This window comes from Hyperolius riggenbachi, chromosome 3 (assembly GCF_040937935.1).
Source record: "Hyperolius riggenbachi isolate aHypRig1 chromosome 3, aHypRig1.pri, whole genome shotgun sequence".
Lineage (NCBI taxonomy): Eukaryota > Metazoa > Chordata > Amphibia > Anura > Hyperoliidae > Hyperolius > Hyperolius riggenbachi.
Window position 1 is genome coordinate 2,613,565 of NC_090648.1, and position 15,656 is coordinate 2,629,220.

Genomic DNA, 15,656 nt, shown 5'->3' on the forward strand with positions numbered 1-15,656 from the left:
CACAATGCATTAGTGGGGACACAGCCTATGGGCCTGTCTCCACTAATGCAAATACACATAGATTTTATGCATAAATCCTCGCATAACAAGTCAAGTGACCTGTCTTTCACTATATGCAGAGTCTGTGCACGGGGCTGGGTGGAGGGATTCTGCACAGCAGAGCCATCAGGACTTGCTGTGCACGGGGCTGGGTGGAGGAATTCTGCACAGCGGAGCCATCAGGACTTGCTGTGCACGGGGCTGGTGGAGGGATTCTGCACAGCGGAGCCATCAGGACTTGCTGTGCACGGGGCTGGGTGGAGGGATTCTGCACAGAGAGCCATCAGGACTTGCTGTGCACGGGGCTGGGTGGAGGGATTCTGCACAGAGAGCCATCAGGACTTGCTGTGCACGGGGCTGGGTGGAGGGATTCTGCACAGAGAGCCATCAGGACTTGCTGTGCACGGGGCTGGGTGGAGGGATTCTGCACAGCGGAGCCATCAGGACTCGCTGTGCACGGGGCTGGGTGGAGGGACTCTGCACAGCGGAGCCATCAGGACTCGCTGTGCACGGGGCTGGGTGGAGGGACTCTGCACAGCACAGCCATCAGGACTTAGTGTGCACGGGGCTGGGTGGAGGGATTCTGCACAGCAGAGCCATCAGGACTTGCTGTGCACGGGGCTGGGTGGAGGAATTCTGCACAGCGGAGCCATCAGGACTTGCTGTGCACGGGGCTGGTGGAGGGATTCTGCACAGCGGAGCCATCAGGACTTGCTGTGCACGGGGCTGGGTGGAGGGATTCTGCACAGAGAGCCATCAGGACTTGCTGTGCACGGGGCTGGGTGGAGGGATTCTGCACAGAGAGCCATCAGGACTTGCTGTGCACGGGGCTGGGTGGAGGGATTCTGCACAGCAGAGCCATCAGGACTTGCTGTGCACGGAGCTGGGTGGAGGAATTCTGCACAGCGGAGCCATCAGGACTTGCTGTGCACGGGGCTGGGTGGAGGGATTCTGCACAGCAGAGCCATCAGGACTTGCTGTGCACGGGGCTGGGTGGAGGGATTCTGCACAGAGAGCCATCAGGACTTGCTGTGCACGGGGCTGGGTGGAGGGATTCTGCACAGCGGAGCCATCAGGACTTGCTGTGCACGGGGCTGGTGGAGGGATTCTGCACAGCGGAGCCATCAGGACTTGCTGTGCACGGGGCTGGTGGAGGGATTCTGCACAGCGGAGCCATCAGGACTTGCTGTGCACGGGGCTGGTGGAGGGATTCTGCACAGCGGAGCCATCAGGACTTGCTGTGCACGGGGCTGGATGGAGGGATTCTGCACAGCGGAGCCATCAGGACTTGCTGTGCACGGGGCTGGTGGAGGGATTCTGCACAGCGGAGCCATCAGGACTTGCTGTGCACGGGGCTGGGTGGAGGGACTCTGCACAGCAGAGCCATCAGGACTTGCTGTGCAGGGGGCTGGGTGGAGGGATTCTGCACAGCAGAGCCATCAGGACTTGCTGTGCACGGGGCTGGGTGGAGGAATTCTGCACAGCAGAGCCATCAGGACTTGCTGTGCACGGGGCTGGGTGGAGGGACTCTGCACAGCACAGCCATCAGGACTTAGTGTGCACGGTGCTAGGTATAGGGATTCTGCACAGCGGAGCCATCAGGACTTGCTGTGCACGGGGCTGGTGGAGGGATTCTGCACAGCGGAGCCATCAGGACTTGCTGTGCACGGGGCTGGGTGGAGGGATTCTGCACAGCGGAGCCATCAGGACTTGCTGTGCACGGGGCTGGGTGGAGGGATTCTGCACAGCAGAGCCATCAGGACTTGCTGTGCATGGGGCTGGTGGAGGGATTCTGCACAGCGGAGCCATCAGGACTTGCTGTGCACGGGGTTGGGTGGAGGGATTCTGCACAGCGGAACCATCAGGACTTGCTGTGCACGGGGCTGGGTGGAGGGATTCTGCACAGCGGAGCCATCAGGACTTGCTGTGCACGGGGCTGGGTGGAGGGATTCTGCACAGCAGAGCCATCAGGACTTGCTGTGCACGGGGCTGGGTGGAGGGATTCTGCACAGCGGAGCCATCAGGACTTGCTGTGCACGGGGCTGGGTGGAGGGATTCTGCACAACAGAGCCATCAGGACTTGCTGTGCACGGGGCTGGGTGGAGGGATTCTGCACAGTGGAGCCATCAGGACTTGCTGTGCACGGGGCTGGTGGAGGGATTCTGCACAGCGGAGCCATCAGGACTTGCTGTGCACGGGGTTGGGTGGAGGGATTCTGCACAGCGGAGCCATCAGGACTTGCTGTGCACGGGGCTGGGTGGAGGGATTCTGCACAGTGGAGCCATCAGGACTTGCTGTGCACGGGGCTGGTGGAGGGATTCTGCACAGCGGAGCCATCAGGACTTGCTGTGCACGGGGTTGGGTGGAGGGATTCTGCACAGCGGAGCCATCAGGACTTGCTGTGCACGGGGCTGGGTGGAGGGACTCAGCACAGCGGGCCCATCAGGACTCGCTGTGCACGGGGTTGGGTGGAGGGATTCTGCACAGCAGAGCCATCAGGACTTGCTGTGCACGGGGCTGGGTGGAGGGACTCTGCACAGCGGAGCCATCAGGACTTGCTGTGCACGTGGCTGGGTGGAGGGACTCTGCACAGCAGAGCCATCAGGACTTGCTGTGCAGGGGGCTGGGTGGAGGGATTCTGCACAGCAGAGCCATCAGGACTTGCTGTGCACGGGGCTGGGTGGAGGAATTCTGCACAGCAGAGCCATCAGGACTTGCTGTGCACGGGGCTGGGTGGAGGGACTCTGCACAGCACAGCCATTAGGACTTAATGTGCACGGTGCTAGGTATAGGGATTCTGCACAGCGGAGCCATCAGGACTTGCTGTGCACGGGGCTGGGTGGAGGGACTCTGCACAGCACAGCCATCAGGACTTGCTGTGCACGGGGCTGGGTGGAGGGATTCTGCACAGCGGAGCCATCAGGACTTGCTGTGCACGGGGCTGGGTGGAGGAATTCTGCACAGCGGAGCCATCAGGACTTGCTGTGCATGGGGCTGGGTGGAGGGATTCTGCACAGCAGAGCCATCAGGACTTGCTGTGCATGGGGCTGGGTGGAGGGATTCTGCACAGCAGAGCCATCAGGACTTGCTGTGCACGGGGCTGGTGGAGGGACTCTGCACAGCGGAGCCATCAGGACTTGCTGTGCACGGGGCTGGGTGGAAGGATTCAGCACAGCAAAGCCATCAGGACTTGCTGTGCACGGAGCTGGGTGGAGGAATTCTGCACAGCGGAGCCATCAGGACTTGCTGTGCACGGGGCTGGGTGGAGGGACTCTGCACAGCGGAGCCATCAGGACTTGCTGTGCACGGGGCTGGGTGGAAGGATTCAGCACAGCAAAGCCATCAGGACTTGCTGTGCACGGGGCTGGGTGGAGGAATTCTGCACAGCGGAGCCATCAGGACTTGCTGTGCACGGGGCTGGGTGGAGGGACTCTGCACAGCACAGCCATCAGGACTTAGTGTGCACGGTGCTAGGTAGAGGGATTCTGCACAGTGGAGCCATCAGGACTTGCTGTGCACAGGGCTGGGTGGAGGGATTCTGCACAGCAGAGCCATCAGGACTTGCTGTGCACGGGGCTGGGTGGAGGGACTCTGCACAGCAGAGCCATCAGGACTTACTGTGCACGGGGCTGGTGGAGGGACTCTGCACAGCGGAGCCATCAGGACTTGCTGTGCACGGGGCTGGGTGGAGGGATTCTGCACAGCGGAGCCATCAGGACTTGCTGTGCACGGGGCTGGGTGGAGAGATTCTGCGCAGCGGAGTCATCAGGACTTGCTGTGCACGGGGCTGGGTGGAGGGATTCTGCACAGCGGAGCCATCAGGACTTGCTGTGCACGGGGCTGGATGGAGGGATTCTGCACAGCGGAGCCATCAGGACTTGCTGTGCACGGGGCTGGGTGGAGGGATTATGCACAGCGGAGCCATCAGGACTTGCTGTGCATGGTGCTGGGTGGAGGGATTCTTCACAGCAGAGCCATCAGGACTTGCTGTGCACGGGGCTGGGTGGAGGGATTCTGCACAGCAGAGCCATGAGGACTTGCTGTGCACGGGGCTGGGTGGAGGGATTCTGCACAGAGGAACCATCAGGACTTGCTGTGCATGGTGCTGGGTGGAGGGATTCTGCACAGCAGAGCCATCAGGACTTGCTGTGCACGGGGCTGGGTGGAGGGATTCTGCACAGAGGAGCTATCAGGACTTGCTGTGCACTGCGCTGGGTGGAGGGATTCTGCACAGGAAGTGGAGGGTGACCGCGTTACATCACAGGAAGTGGAGGGTGACCGCGTTACATCACAGGAAGTGGAGGGTGACCGCGTTACATCACAGGAAGTGGAGGGTGACCGCGTTACATCACAGGAAGTGGAGGGTGACCGCGTTACGTCACAGGAAGTGGATGATGACTGCGTTACATCACAGGAAGTGGAGGTTGACGGTGTTACATCTCAGGAAGTGGAGGGTGACGGCGTTACATCACAGGAAGTGGAGGGTGACCACGTTACATCACAGGAAGTGGAGGGTGACCGTGTTATGTCACATTCCTCACTCACACCTATATCTCCTCAGCTCACACCCAGGTCTATATTGTGTCTTCTCACACTCCACACACACATTGTGTTATGGCCAAATATAATCGGATTGCTAGGTATGAAGCAGGTGGGTGACTCCACCTAGAATTGTTAAAGCTTGAGAAAATACCAGCGGTATTAGTGGTTTTGTTGCTTTTATTAGATATAACGTAACAATCCAATGTTTCGGGACCACACTGGGCCCCTTTATCTAGGTAAAAGCTCAATTGGTATAATCTGTCCATAGAGTAAGCACCCTCAGGTTAAGGGGGGCTCCCGCTGGTGTCCAAGTCACCTCTGCACTCACTGTTATAGCGGCCTGCGAGCAACTGCTGTGGAATGCACATTCGTTCAGTCACTGTGTATCTAATAAAAGCATATGCTGGAATTTTCTCCAGATGTTCCTCACACCAGGGACACTTAGACAACACAAGGTAGCACAGCAGATATGGAGTAATGTTACTCACTGGTCCGGGCCTGTCCCTCCTGCTCACACACTATGTACAGGAAGCGTGGACTCTCAGGACAGAATGGCAGCAGTACAGACTGAAGAACTGCTGGGATCAGAGTCACCCAGAACAGACTTGGCCATCGAGAGCCGGTCCCCAGGAAGATATCTAGACCCAACACCTGAGAGACACAAGAAGGAGCACGTGTTATCAAATGCATTTCTGAGTTCCATATGGGCTCCATTATGGTTGTCACCTGTATGAAATGTGAATAGGGCAATGCCGAGAGGACTTCTGTTGCCAATACTTATTATTTCACTCTGAACAAGAGAGACAGTATTGCAATGAAAGAAGGAGAGCAGAGAGGAACTGATGGAGGGAGGTGGGAGCCACGGAAGTGAAAGGAGAATATGGAAAGACAAGGAGGGGGGGGGGGGGGAGAAGAAAAGTAGGAATAGAGAAAGGGACACAAGAAAGGAGATATGGAGATGTAGCAGACAGAGAGAGAGAGAGTGGAAAGCTGGTGAGGTTTGGGGGTGGATGGAGCAGTCAGAGGAGGATAGACAGATTGAGATAAAAGTATAGTGGGGCATATAAAGTAGATTTCTCAGAGAGAGAGGAGAGGCAGGAGTACAGAGAGGAGTAGAGGAGGAGGACAGAGAGAGGAGAAGAGGAAGGATGATGGAAAGAGAAGAGGCAGGAGGACAGAGAGAGGAGAAGAGGAGGACAGAGAGAGGAGAGGCAGGAGTACAGAGAGAAGTAGAGGAGGAGGACAGAGAGAGGAGAAGAGGAGGATGATGGAGAGAGAAGAGGCAGGAGAACAGAGAGGAGTAGAGGAGGAGGACAGAGAGAGGAGAAGAGGAAGGATGATGGAAAGAGAAGAGGCAGGAGGACAGAGAGAGGAGAAGAGGAGGACAGAGAGAGGAGAGGCAGGAGTACAGAGAGAAGTAGAGGAGGAGGACAGAGAGAGGAGAAGAGGAGGATGATGGAGAGAGAAGAGGCAGGAGAACAGAGAGAGAAGAGGAGGAGGAGAGAGAGAGGAGAGGCAGGAGTACAGAGAGGAGTAGAGGAGGAGGACAGAGAGAGGAGAAGAGGCAGGATGATGGAAAGAGAAGAGGCAGGAGGACAGAGAGAGGAGAAGAGGAGGAGGACAAAGAGAGGAGAAGAGGCAGGATGGTGGAGAGAGAAGAGGCAGGAGAACAGAGAGAGAAGAGGAGGAGGACAGAGAGAGGGGAGGAGGAGGAGAGAGAGAGGAGAGGCAGGAGTACAGAGAGGAGTAGAGGAGGAGGACAGAGAGAGGAGAAGAAGCAGGAGGACAGAAAGAGGAGAAGAGAAGGAGGACAGAGAGAGAAGAGGCAGGAGGACAGAGCGAGGAGAAGAGGCAGAAGGACAGAGAGAGAAGAGGCATGAGTACAGAGAGGAGAAGAGGAGGAGGACAGAGAGAGGAGAAGAGGCAGGAGGAAAGAGAGAGAGGAGAAAAGGAGGAGGGCAGAGAGGAGAAGAGGCAGGAGTAAAGAGAGGAATAGAGGAGGACGACAGAGAGAGGAGAAGAGGCAGGAGGACAGAGAGAGGAGAAGAGGTAGGAAGACAGAGAGAGAAGAAAAGGAGGAGGACAGAGAGAGAAGAGGAAGAGGACAGAGAGAGGAGAAGAGGAGGAGGACAAAGAGAGGAGAAGAGGAGGGGGACAAAGAGAGGAGAAGAGGCATGAGTACAGAGAGAGAAGAGGAGGACAAAGAGTGGAGAGGAGGAGGACAGAGAGAGAAGAGAAGGAGGACAGATAGAGAAGAGGACACAGAGAGGAGAAGAGGAGGAGGACAGAGAGAGGAGTAGAGGAGGAGGAGGACAGAGAGAGAGGAGAAAAGGAGGAGGACAGAGAGAGGAGAAGAGGCAGGAGGACAGAGAGAGGAGAAAAGGAGGAGGACAGAGAGTGGAGAGGGAGAAGACAGAGAGAGAAGAGGAGGAGGACAGAGAGAGGAGATGAAGAGGACAGAGAGAGGAGAAGAGGAGGAGGACAAAGAAAGGAGAAGAGGCAGGATGATGGAGAGAGAAGAGGCAGGAGGACAGAGAGAGGAGAAGAGGCAGGAGAACAGAGAGAGAAGAGGAGGAGGACAGAGAGAGGGGAGGAGGAGGAGAGAGAGAGGAGAGGCAGGAGTACAGAGAGGAGTAGAGGAGGAGGACAGAGAGAGGAGAAGAGGCAGGAGGACAGAAAGAGGAGAAAAGGAGGACAGAGAGAGAAGAGCAGGAAGACAGAGAGGAGAAAAGGCAGGAGGACAGAGATAGGAGAAGAGGAGGAGGACAGAGAGAGGAGAAGAGAAGGAGGACAGAGAGAGGAGAGGCAGGAGGACAGAGAGAGGAGAAGAGGCAGAAGGACAGAGAGAGAAGACGCATGAGTACAGAGAGGAGAAGAGGGGGAGGGCAGAGAGAGGAGAAGAGGCAGGAGGACAGAGAGAGAGGAGAAAAGGAGGAGGAGGACAGAGAGGAGAAGAGGCAGGAGTACAGAGAGGAATAGAGGAGGAGGACAGAGAGAGGAGAAGAGGCAGGAGGACAGAGAGAGGAGAAGAGGTAGGAAGACAGAGAGAGGATAAAAGGAGGAGGTCAGGGGGAGAAAAGAAGGAGGACAAAGAGAGGAGTAGAGGAGGAGGACAGAGAGAGGAGAAGAGGATGAGGACAGAGAGAGGAAAAGAGGCAGGAGGGCAGAGAGAGGAGAAAAGGAGGAGGACAGAGAGAGAAGAGGAGGAGGACAGAGAGAGAAGAGGAGGAGGACAGAGAGAGGAGTAGAGGAGGAGGAGGACAGAGAGAGGAGAAAAGGAGGAGGACAGAGAGAGGAGAAAAGGCAGGAGGACAGAGAGAGGAGAAAAGGAGGAGGACAGAGAGAGAAGAGGAAGAGGACAGAGAGAGGAGTGGATGAGGAGGGCAGAGAGAGGAGAAAAAGGGGAGGACAGAGAGAGAAGAGGAGGAGGACAGAGAGAGGAGTGGATGAGGAGGGCAGAGAGAGGAGAAAAAGGGGAGGACAGAGAGAGAAGAGGAGGAGGACAGAGAGAGGAGTAGAGCAGGACAGAGGGAGGAGGAAGCATAAGAGATGGGGTAAAATGAAGGGGAAGAAAGTGATGGGGGTGGGGCAAAGATACAAATAAAAATGAAATGGGGAAGATGAAGGGAAGGATGAATATAGAGAAGGGGAAGGATAGGAAAGGATAAGATTACCTGTGCTACAAGTATCCCAATGACTAGCGAGAGCTGGTGGAGGGTCCCTAGTGCCCCTCTGAGGTGTGTTGGAGAAATCTCTCCCACATACATCGGAACCAGTCCAGAAGCCAAACCTGCCATGACAGAGGAACATTTATCTGTTTACAGGAACTTCAGGAGAAGACAGCAAAGGTCAAATAATTGTGATGTGCTGAGAGACACGTATGTCCTATGAGAAATAATCGTAATAATAACAATATGGCTCCTTGTGGTGAATGAACACGGGCCTCAGACATCCAGGAAACATGTACTGCCAGTTCATGTGGCATAATCAGGAGGACAGTACATCTGCCCATTAGATGAAGAGTCAAGGATCAGGGCCCCTCAGATACAGGATAAGTCCCCGTCCTCCTCCTCAGTGACTGTATGGCCGATATCCCCATCCTCCTCCTCAGTGACTGTATGGCTGATATCCCCATCCTCCTCCTCAGTGACTGTATGGCTGATATCCCCGTCCTCCTCAGTGACTGTATGGCCAATATCCCCATCCTCCTCCTCAGTGACTGTATGGCCGATATCCCCATCCTCCTCCTCAGTGACTGTATAGCTAATGTCCCCGTCCTCCTCAGTGACTGTATGGCCGATATCCCCGTCCTCCTCCTCAGTGACTGTATGGCCGATATCCCCGTCCTCCTCCTCAGTGACTGTATGGCCGATATCCCCGTCCTCCTCCTCAGTGACTGAATGGCCAATATCCCCATCCTCCTCCTCCGTGACTGTATGGCCAATACCTCCATCCTCCTCCTCAGAGACTGAATGGCCAATATCCCCATCCTCCTCCTCAGTGACTGAATGGCTGATATCCCCATCCTCCTCCTCAGTGACTGTATGGCCGATATCCCCATCCTCCTCCTCAGTGACTGTATGGCCGATATCCCCGCCCCGCTCCTCAGTGACTGTATGGCCGATATCCCCATCCTCCTCCTCAGTGACTGTATGGCTAATGTCCCCATCCTCCTCCTCAGTGACTGTATGGCCGATATCCCCGTCCTCCTCCTCAGTGACTGTATGGCCGATATCCCCATCCTCCTCCTCAGTGACTGAATGGCTGATATCCCCATCCTCCTCCTCAGTGACTGTATGGCCGATATCCCCATCCTCCTCCTCAGTGACTGTATGGCCGATATCCCCATCCTCCTCCTCAGTGACTGTATGGCCGATATCCCCGTCCTCCTCCTCAGTGACTGTATGGCTGATATCCCCGTCCTCCTCCTCAGTGACTGTATGGCCAATATCCTCATCCTCCTCCTCAGTGACTGTATGGCCGATATCCCCATCCTCCTCCTCAGTGACTGTATGGCTAATGTCCCCATCCTCCTCTTCAGTGACTGTATGGCTGATATCCCCGTCCTCCTCAGTGACTGTATGGCCGATATCCCCGTCCTCCTCTTCAGTGACTGTATGGCCAATATCCCCATCCTCCTCCTCAGTGACTGTATGGCCGATATCCCCGTCCTCCTCCTCAGTGACTGTATGGCTGATATCCACATCCTCCTCCTCAGTAACTGTATGGCTAATGTCCCCATCCTCCTCCTCAGTGACTGTATGGCTGATATCCCCGTCCTCCTCCTCAGTGACTGTATGGCCGATATCCCCGTCCTCCTCCTCAGTGACTGTATGGCTGATATCCCCGTCCTTCTCCTCAGTGACTGTATGGCCAATATCCCCGTCCTCCTCCTCAGTGATTGTATGGCCGATATACCCATCCTCCTCCTCAGTGACTGTATGGCTGATATACCCATCCTCCTCCTCAGTGACTGTATGGCTGATATCCCCGTCCTCCTCCTCAGTGACTGTATGGCCGATATCCCCGTCCTCCTCCTCAGTGACTGTATGGCCGATATCCCCATCCTCCTCCTCAGTGACTGTATGGCCAAAATCCTTATCCTCCTCCTCAGTGACTGTATGGCTGATATCCCCATCCTCCTCCTCAGTGACTGTATGGCCGATATCCCCGTCCTCCTCAGTGACTGTATGGCTGATATCCCCATCCTCCTCCTCAGTGACTGTATGGCTAATGTCCCCATCCTCCTCCTCAGTGACTGTATGCCTGATATCCCCATCCTCCTCCTTAGTGACTGTATGGCTAATGTCCCCATCCTCCTCCTCAGTGACTGTATGGCCGATATCCCCGTCCTCCTCCTCAGTGACTGTATGGCCGATATCCCCATCCTCCTCCTCAGTGACTGTATGGCTAATGTCCCCATCCTCCTCCTCAGTGACTGTATGGCTGATATCCCCGTCCTCCTCCTCAGTGACTGTATGGCTGATATCCCCATCCTCCTCCTCAGTGACTGCATGGCTGATATCCCCGTCCTCCTCCTCAGTGACTGTATGGCTGATATCCCCGTCCTGCTCCTCAGTGACTGTATGGCTAATGTCCCCATCCTCCTCCTCAGTGACTGCATGGCTGATATCCCCGTCCTCCTCCTCAGTGACTGTATGGCTGATATCCCCGTCCTGCTCCTCAGTGACTGTATGGCCGATATCCCCGTCCTCCTCCTCAGTGACTGTATGGCCAATATGCCCATCCTCCTCCTGAGTGACTGTATGGCCAATATCCCCATCCTCCTCCTCAGTGACTGTATGGCTGATATCCCCGTCCTCCTCCTCAGTGACTGTATGGCCGATATCCCCTCTCCTCCTCCTCAGTGACTGTATGGCTGATATCCCCGTCCTCCTCCTGAGTGACTGTATGGCCAATATCCCCATCCTCCTCCTCAGTGACTGTAAGGCCGATATCCCCATCCTCTACCTCAGTGACTGTATGGCCAATATCCCCATCCTCCTCCTCAGTGACTGTATGGCTGATATCCCCATCCTCCACCTCAGTGACTGTATGGCCAAAATCCTTATCCTCCTCCTCAGTGACTGTATGGCCGATATCCCCGTCCTCCTCCTCATTGACTGTATGGCCGATATCCCCATCCTCCTCCTCATTGACTGTATGGCCAATATCCCCCTCCTCCTCCTCCTCAGTGACTGTATGGCCGATATCCCTGTCCTCCTCCTCATTGACTGTATGGCTGATATCCCCATCCTCCTCCTCATTGACTGTATGGCCAATATCCCCCTCCTCCTCCTCAGTGACTGTATGGCCGATATCCCCATCCTCCTCCTCAGTGACTGTATGGCTGATATCCCCATCCTCCTCCACAGTGACTGTATGGCCGATATCCCCATCCTCTACCTCAGTGACTGTATGGCCGATATCCCCTCTCCTCCTCCTCAGTGACTGTATGGCTGATATCCCCGTCCTCCTCCTGAGTGACTGTATGGCCAATATCCCCATCCTCCTCCTCAGTGACTGTATGGCCGATATCCCTATCCTCTACCTCAGTGACTGTATGGCCAATATCCCCATCCTCCTCCTCAGTGACTGTATGGCTGATATCCCCATCCTCCTCCTCAGTGACTGTATGGCCAAAATCCTTATCCTCCTCCTCAGTGACTGTATGGCCGATATCCCTGTCCTCCTCCTCATTGACTGTATGGCCGATATCCCCATCCTCCTCCTCATTGACTGTATGGCCAATATCCCCCTCCTCCTCCTCAGTGACTGTATGGCCGATATCCCTGTCCTCCTCCTCATTGACTGTATGGCTGATATCCCCATCCTCCTCCTCATTGACTGTATGGCCAATATCCCCCTCCTCCTCCTCAGTGACTGTATGGCCGATATCCCCATCCTCCTCCTCAGTGACTGTATGGCCGATATCCCCATCCTCCTCCTCATTGACTGTATGGCCAATATCCCCCTCCTCCTCCTCAGTGACTGTATGGCCGATATCTCTGTCCTCCTCCTCATTGACTGTATGGCCGATATCCCCGTCCTCCTCCTCAGTGACTGTATGGCTGATATCCCCGTCCTCCTCCTGAGTGACTGTATGGCCAATATCCCCATCCTCCTCCTCAGTGACTGTATGGCCAATATCCCCATCCTCCTCCTCAGTGACTCTATGGCTGATATCCCCATCCTCCTCCTGAGTAACTGTATGGCCAATATCCCCATCCTCCTCCTCAGTGACTGTATGGCCAATATCCCCGTCCTCCTCCTCAGTGACTGTATGGCCGATATCCCCATCCTCCTCCTGAGTGCCTGTATGGCTGATATCCCCGTCCTCCTCCTCATTGACTGTATGGCCGATATCCCCGTCCTTCTCCTCATTGACTGTATGGCCAATATCCCCGTCCTCCTCCTGCTCAGTGACTGTATGGCTGATATCCCCGTCCTCCTCCTCAGTGACTGTATGGCCGATATCCCTGTCCTCCTCCTAATTGACTGTATGGCCGATATCCCTTTCCTCCTCCTCATTGACTGTATGGCCGATATCCCCGTCCTCCTTCTCATTGACTGTATGGCCAATATCCCCGTCCTCCTCCTCAGTGACTGTATGGCCGATATCCCCATCCTCCTCCTGAGTGCCTGTATGGCCAATATCCCCGTCCTCCTCCTCATTGACTGTATGGCCAATATCCCCATCCTCCTCCTCAGTGACTGTATGGCCGATATCCCCATCCTCCTCCTGAGTGCCTGTATGGCCTATATCCCCGTCCTCCTCCTCAGTGACTGTATGACTGATATCCCCGTCCTCCTCCTGAGTGCCTGTATGGCCAATATCCCCATCCTCCTCCTTATTGACCCCAGAAGACACATCATACCTGAGTAGGCTCCAATCAGAAATCTTCCCAGGATCATCATCTCATAGGATTGGCCGATCTGGGACAGGCCCATCATGCTTCCTCCCAGGAATGCGAAGATGTTGTTGATAATCATTGCCCTCTTCCTGCAGACAGAGGAACGTCATTAGACATCTCAGGCACAGGTTATTCTGTTAGTGCCACAAGCCACAGTTATTCTCCTGAGTCTTGTATGCACACTAGTGTGTGTACAGTACAGGTCTCCCACAATGTCATTTACCAATTACTACATGATAAGTTATGAACGAGCATATGTATTCCATACTTACCTCACCTGCTGGAAACTGCTTGCTTGTGTATTGCCTCTCACCCCCCTCTCCCTCCGCTTGCCATTGTACAGTACATGCTGCATTGCTTACTATAGCTATATCCTGGCAGTACATCTGATATGGGAGTGAAGATCATGATGGCCACCCAGTGGTGTAACAAAGGAGCATGGGGACCCAGTGTGAGTTTTACATGGGGCCCCAACCCTTGTATTGATATGGAGCCTCGAAACATACCAAGCACAGCTGCAGCGTCAGAGAGGTGCAAGCAGGGGAGGGGACAGCTGCAGTGTCAGAGAGGTGTAGGCTGGGGAGGGGACAACTGCAGTGTCAGAGAGGTGTAAGCAGGGGAGGGGACAGCTGCAGTGTCAGAGAGGTGTAAGCAGGGGAGGGGACAGCTGCAGTGTCAGAGAGGTGTAAGCAGGGGAGGGGAAAGCTGCAGTGTCAGAGAGGTGTAGGCTGGGGAGGGGACAGCTGCAGTGTCAGAGAGGTGTAAGCAGGGGAGGGGACAGCTGCAGTATCAGAGAGGTGTAAGCAGGAGAGGGGACAGCTGCAGTGTCAGAGAGGTGTAGGCTGGGGAGGGGACAACTGCAGTGTCAGAGAGGTGTAAGCAGGGGAGGGGACAGCTGCAGTGTCAGAGAGGTGTAAGCATGGGAGGGGGAAGCTGCAGGGTCAGAGAGGTGTAAGAAGGGGAGGGGACAGCTGCAGTGTCAGAGAGGTGTAAGCAGGGGAGAGGACGGCTGCAGTGTCAGTGAGGTGTAAGCAGGGGAGGGGACAGCAACAGTATCAGAGAGGTGTAAGCAGGGGAGGGGACAGCTGCAGTGTCAGAGAGGTGTAAGCAGGGGAGGGGAAAGCTGCAGTGTCAGAGAGGTGTAAGCAGGGGAGGGGACAGCTGCAGTGTCAGAGAGGTGTAAGCAGGGGAGGGGAAAGCTGCAGTGTCAGAGAGGTGTAAGCAGGGGAGGGGACAGCTGCAGTGTCAGAGAGGTGTAGGCTGGGGAGGGGACAACTGCAGTGTCAGAGAGGTGTAAGCAGGGGAGGGGACAGCTGCAGTGTCAGAGAGGTGTAGGCTGGGGAGGGGACAGCTGCAGTGTCAGAGAGGTGTAAGCAGGGGAGGGGACAGCTGCAGTGTCAGAGAGGTGTAAGCATGGGAGGGGGAAGCTGCAGGGTCAGAGAGGTGTAAGAAGGGGAGGGGACAGCTGCAGTGTCAGAGAGGTGTAAGCAGGGGAGGGGACAACTGCAGTGTCAGAGAGGTGTAAGCAGGGGAGGGGACAGCTGCAGTGTCAGAGAGGTGTAAGCAGGGGAGGGGACAGCTGCAGTGTCAGAGAGGTGCAAGCAGGGGAGGGGGCAGCTGCAGGGTCAGAGAGGTGTAAGCAGAGGAGGGGACAGCTGCAGTGTCAGAGAGGTGCAAGCAGGGGAGGGGTCAGCTGCAGTCTCAGAGAGGTGTAAGCAGGGGAGGGGGCAGCTGCAGTGTCAGAGAGGTGTAAGAAGGGGAGAGGACAGCTGCACTGTCAGAGAGGTGTAAGCAGGGGAGGGGACAGCTGCAGTGTCAGAGAGGTGCAAGCAGGGGAGGGGACAGCTGCAGTGTCAGAGAGGTGTAAGCAGGGGAGGGGGCAGCTGCAGTGTCAGAGAGGTGTAAGAAGGGGAGAGGACAGCTGCACTGTCAGAGAGGTGTAAGCAGGGGAGGGGACAGCCGCAGTGTCAGAGAGGTGTAAGCAGAGGAGGGGACAGCTGCAGTGTCAGAGAGGTGTAAGCAGGGGAGGGGGCAGCTGCAGTGTCAGAGAGGTGTAAGAAGGGGAGAGGACAGCTGCACTGTCAGAGAGGTGTAAGCAGGGGAGGGGACAGCCGCAGTGTCAGAGAGGTGTAAGCAGAGGAGGGGACAGCTGCAGTGTCAGAGAGGTGTAATCAGGGGAGGGAACAGCTGCAGTGTCAGAGAGGTGTAAGCAGGGGAGGGGACAGCTGCTGTGTCAGAGAGGTGTAAGCAGTGGAGGAAAAAGCTGCAGTGTCAGAGAGGTGTAAGCAGGGGAGGGGGCAGCTGCAATGTCAGAGAGGTGTAAGCAGGGGAGGGGACAGCTGCAGTGTCAGAGAGGTGTAAGAAGGGGAGGGGACAGCTGCAGTGTCAGAGAGGTGTAAGCAGGGGAGGGGACAGCTGCAGTGTCAGAGAGGCGTAAGCAGGGGAGGGGACAGCTGCAGTGTCAGAGAGGTGTAAGCAGGAGAGGGGACAGCTGCAGTGTCAGAGAGGTGTAAGCAGGGGAGGGGACAGCTTCAGTGTCAGAGAGGTGTAAGCAGGGGAGGGGACCACTGCAGTGTCAGAGAGGTGTAAGAAGGGGAGGGGACAGCTGCAGTGTCAGAGAGGTGTAAGCAGGGGAGACGACAGCTGCAGTGTCAGAGAGGT

At 55.9% G+C, this 15,656-nt stretch overlaps 1 protein-coding gene across 1 annotated transcript in view; it reads right to left on the reverse strand.

The window, feature by feature from the left end:
• SLC2A4 (solute carrier family 2 member 4) overlaps nucleotides 1-15,656 on the reverse strand; it is a 107,274-nt gene that overhangs the window by 31,762 nt on the left and 59,856 nt on the right. The window contains exons 4-6 of the mRNA XM_068271949.1: nucleotides 12,960-13,084; nucleotides 8,256-8,371; nucleotides 5,070-5,232 (exon numbers count right to left, since the gene is read on the reverse strand). Coding sequence (XP_068128050.1) covers nucleotides 5,070-5,232; nucleotides 8,256-8,371; nucleotides 12,960-13,084 — 404 coding nt within the window. The remainder of the gene's footprint in view (nucleotides 1-5,069; nucleotides 5,233-8,255; nucleotides 8,372-12,959; nucleotides 13,085-15,656) is intronic.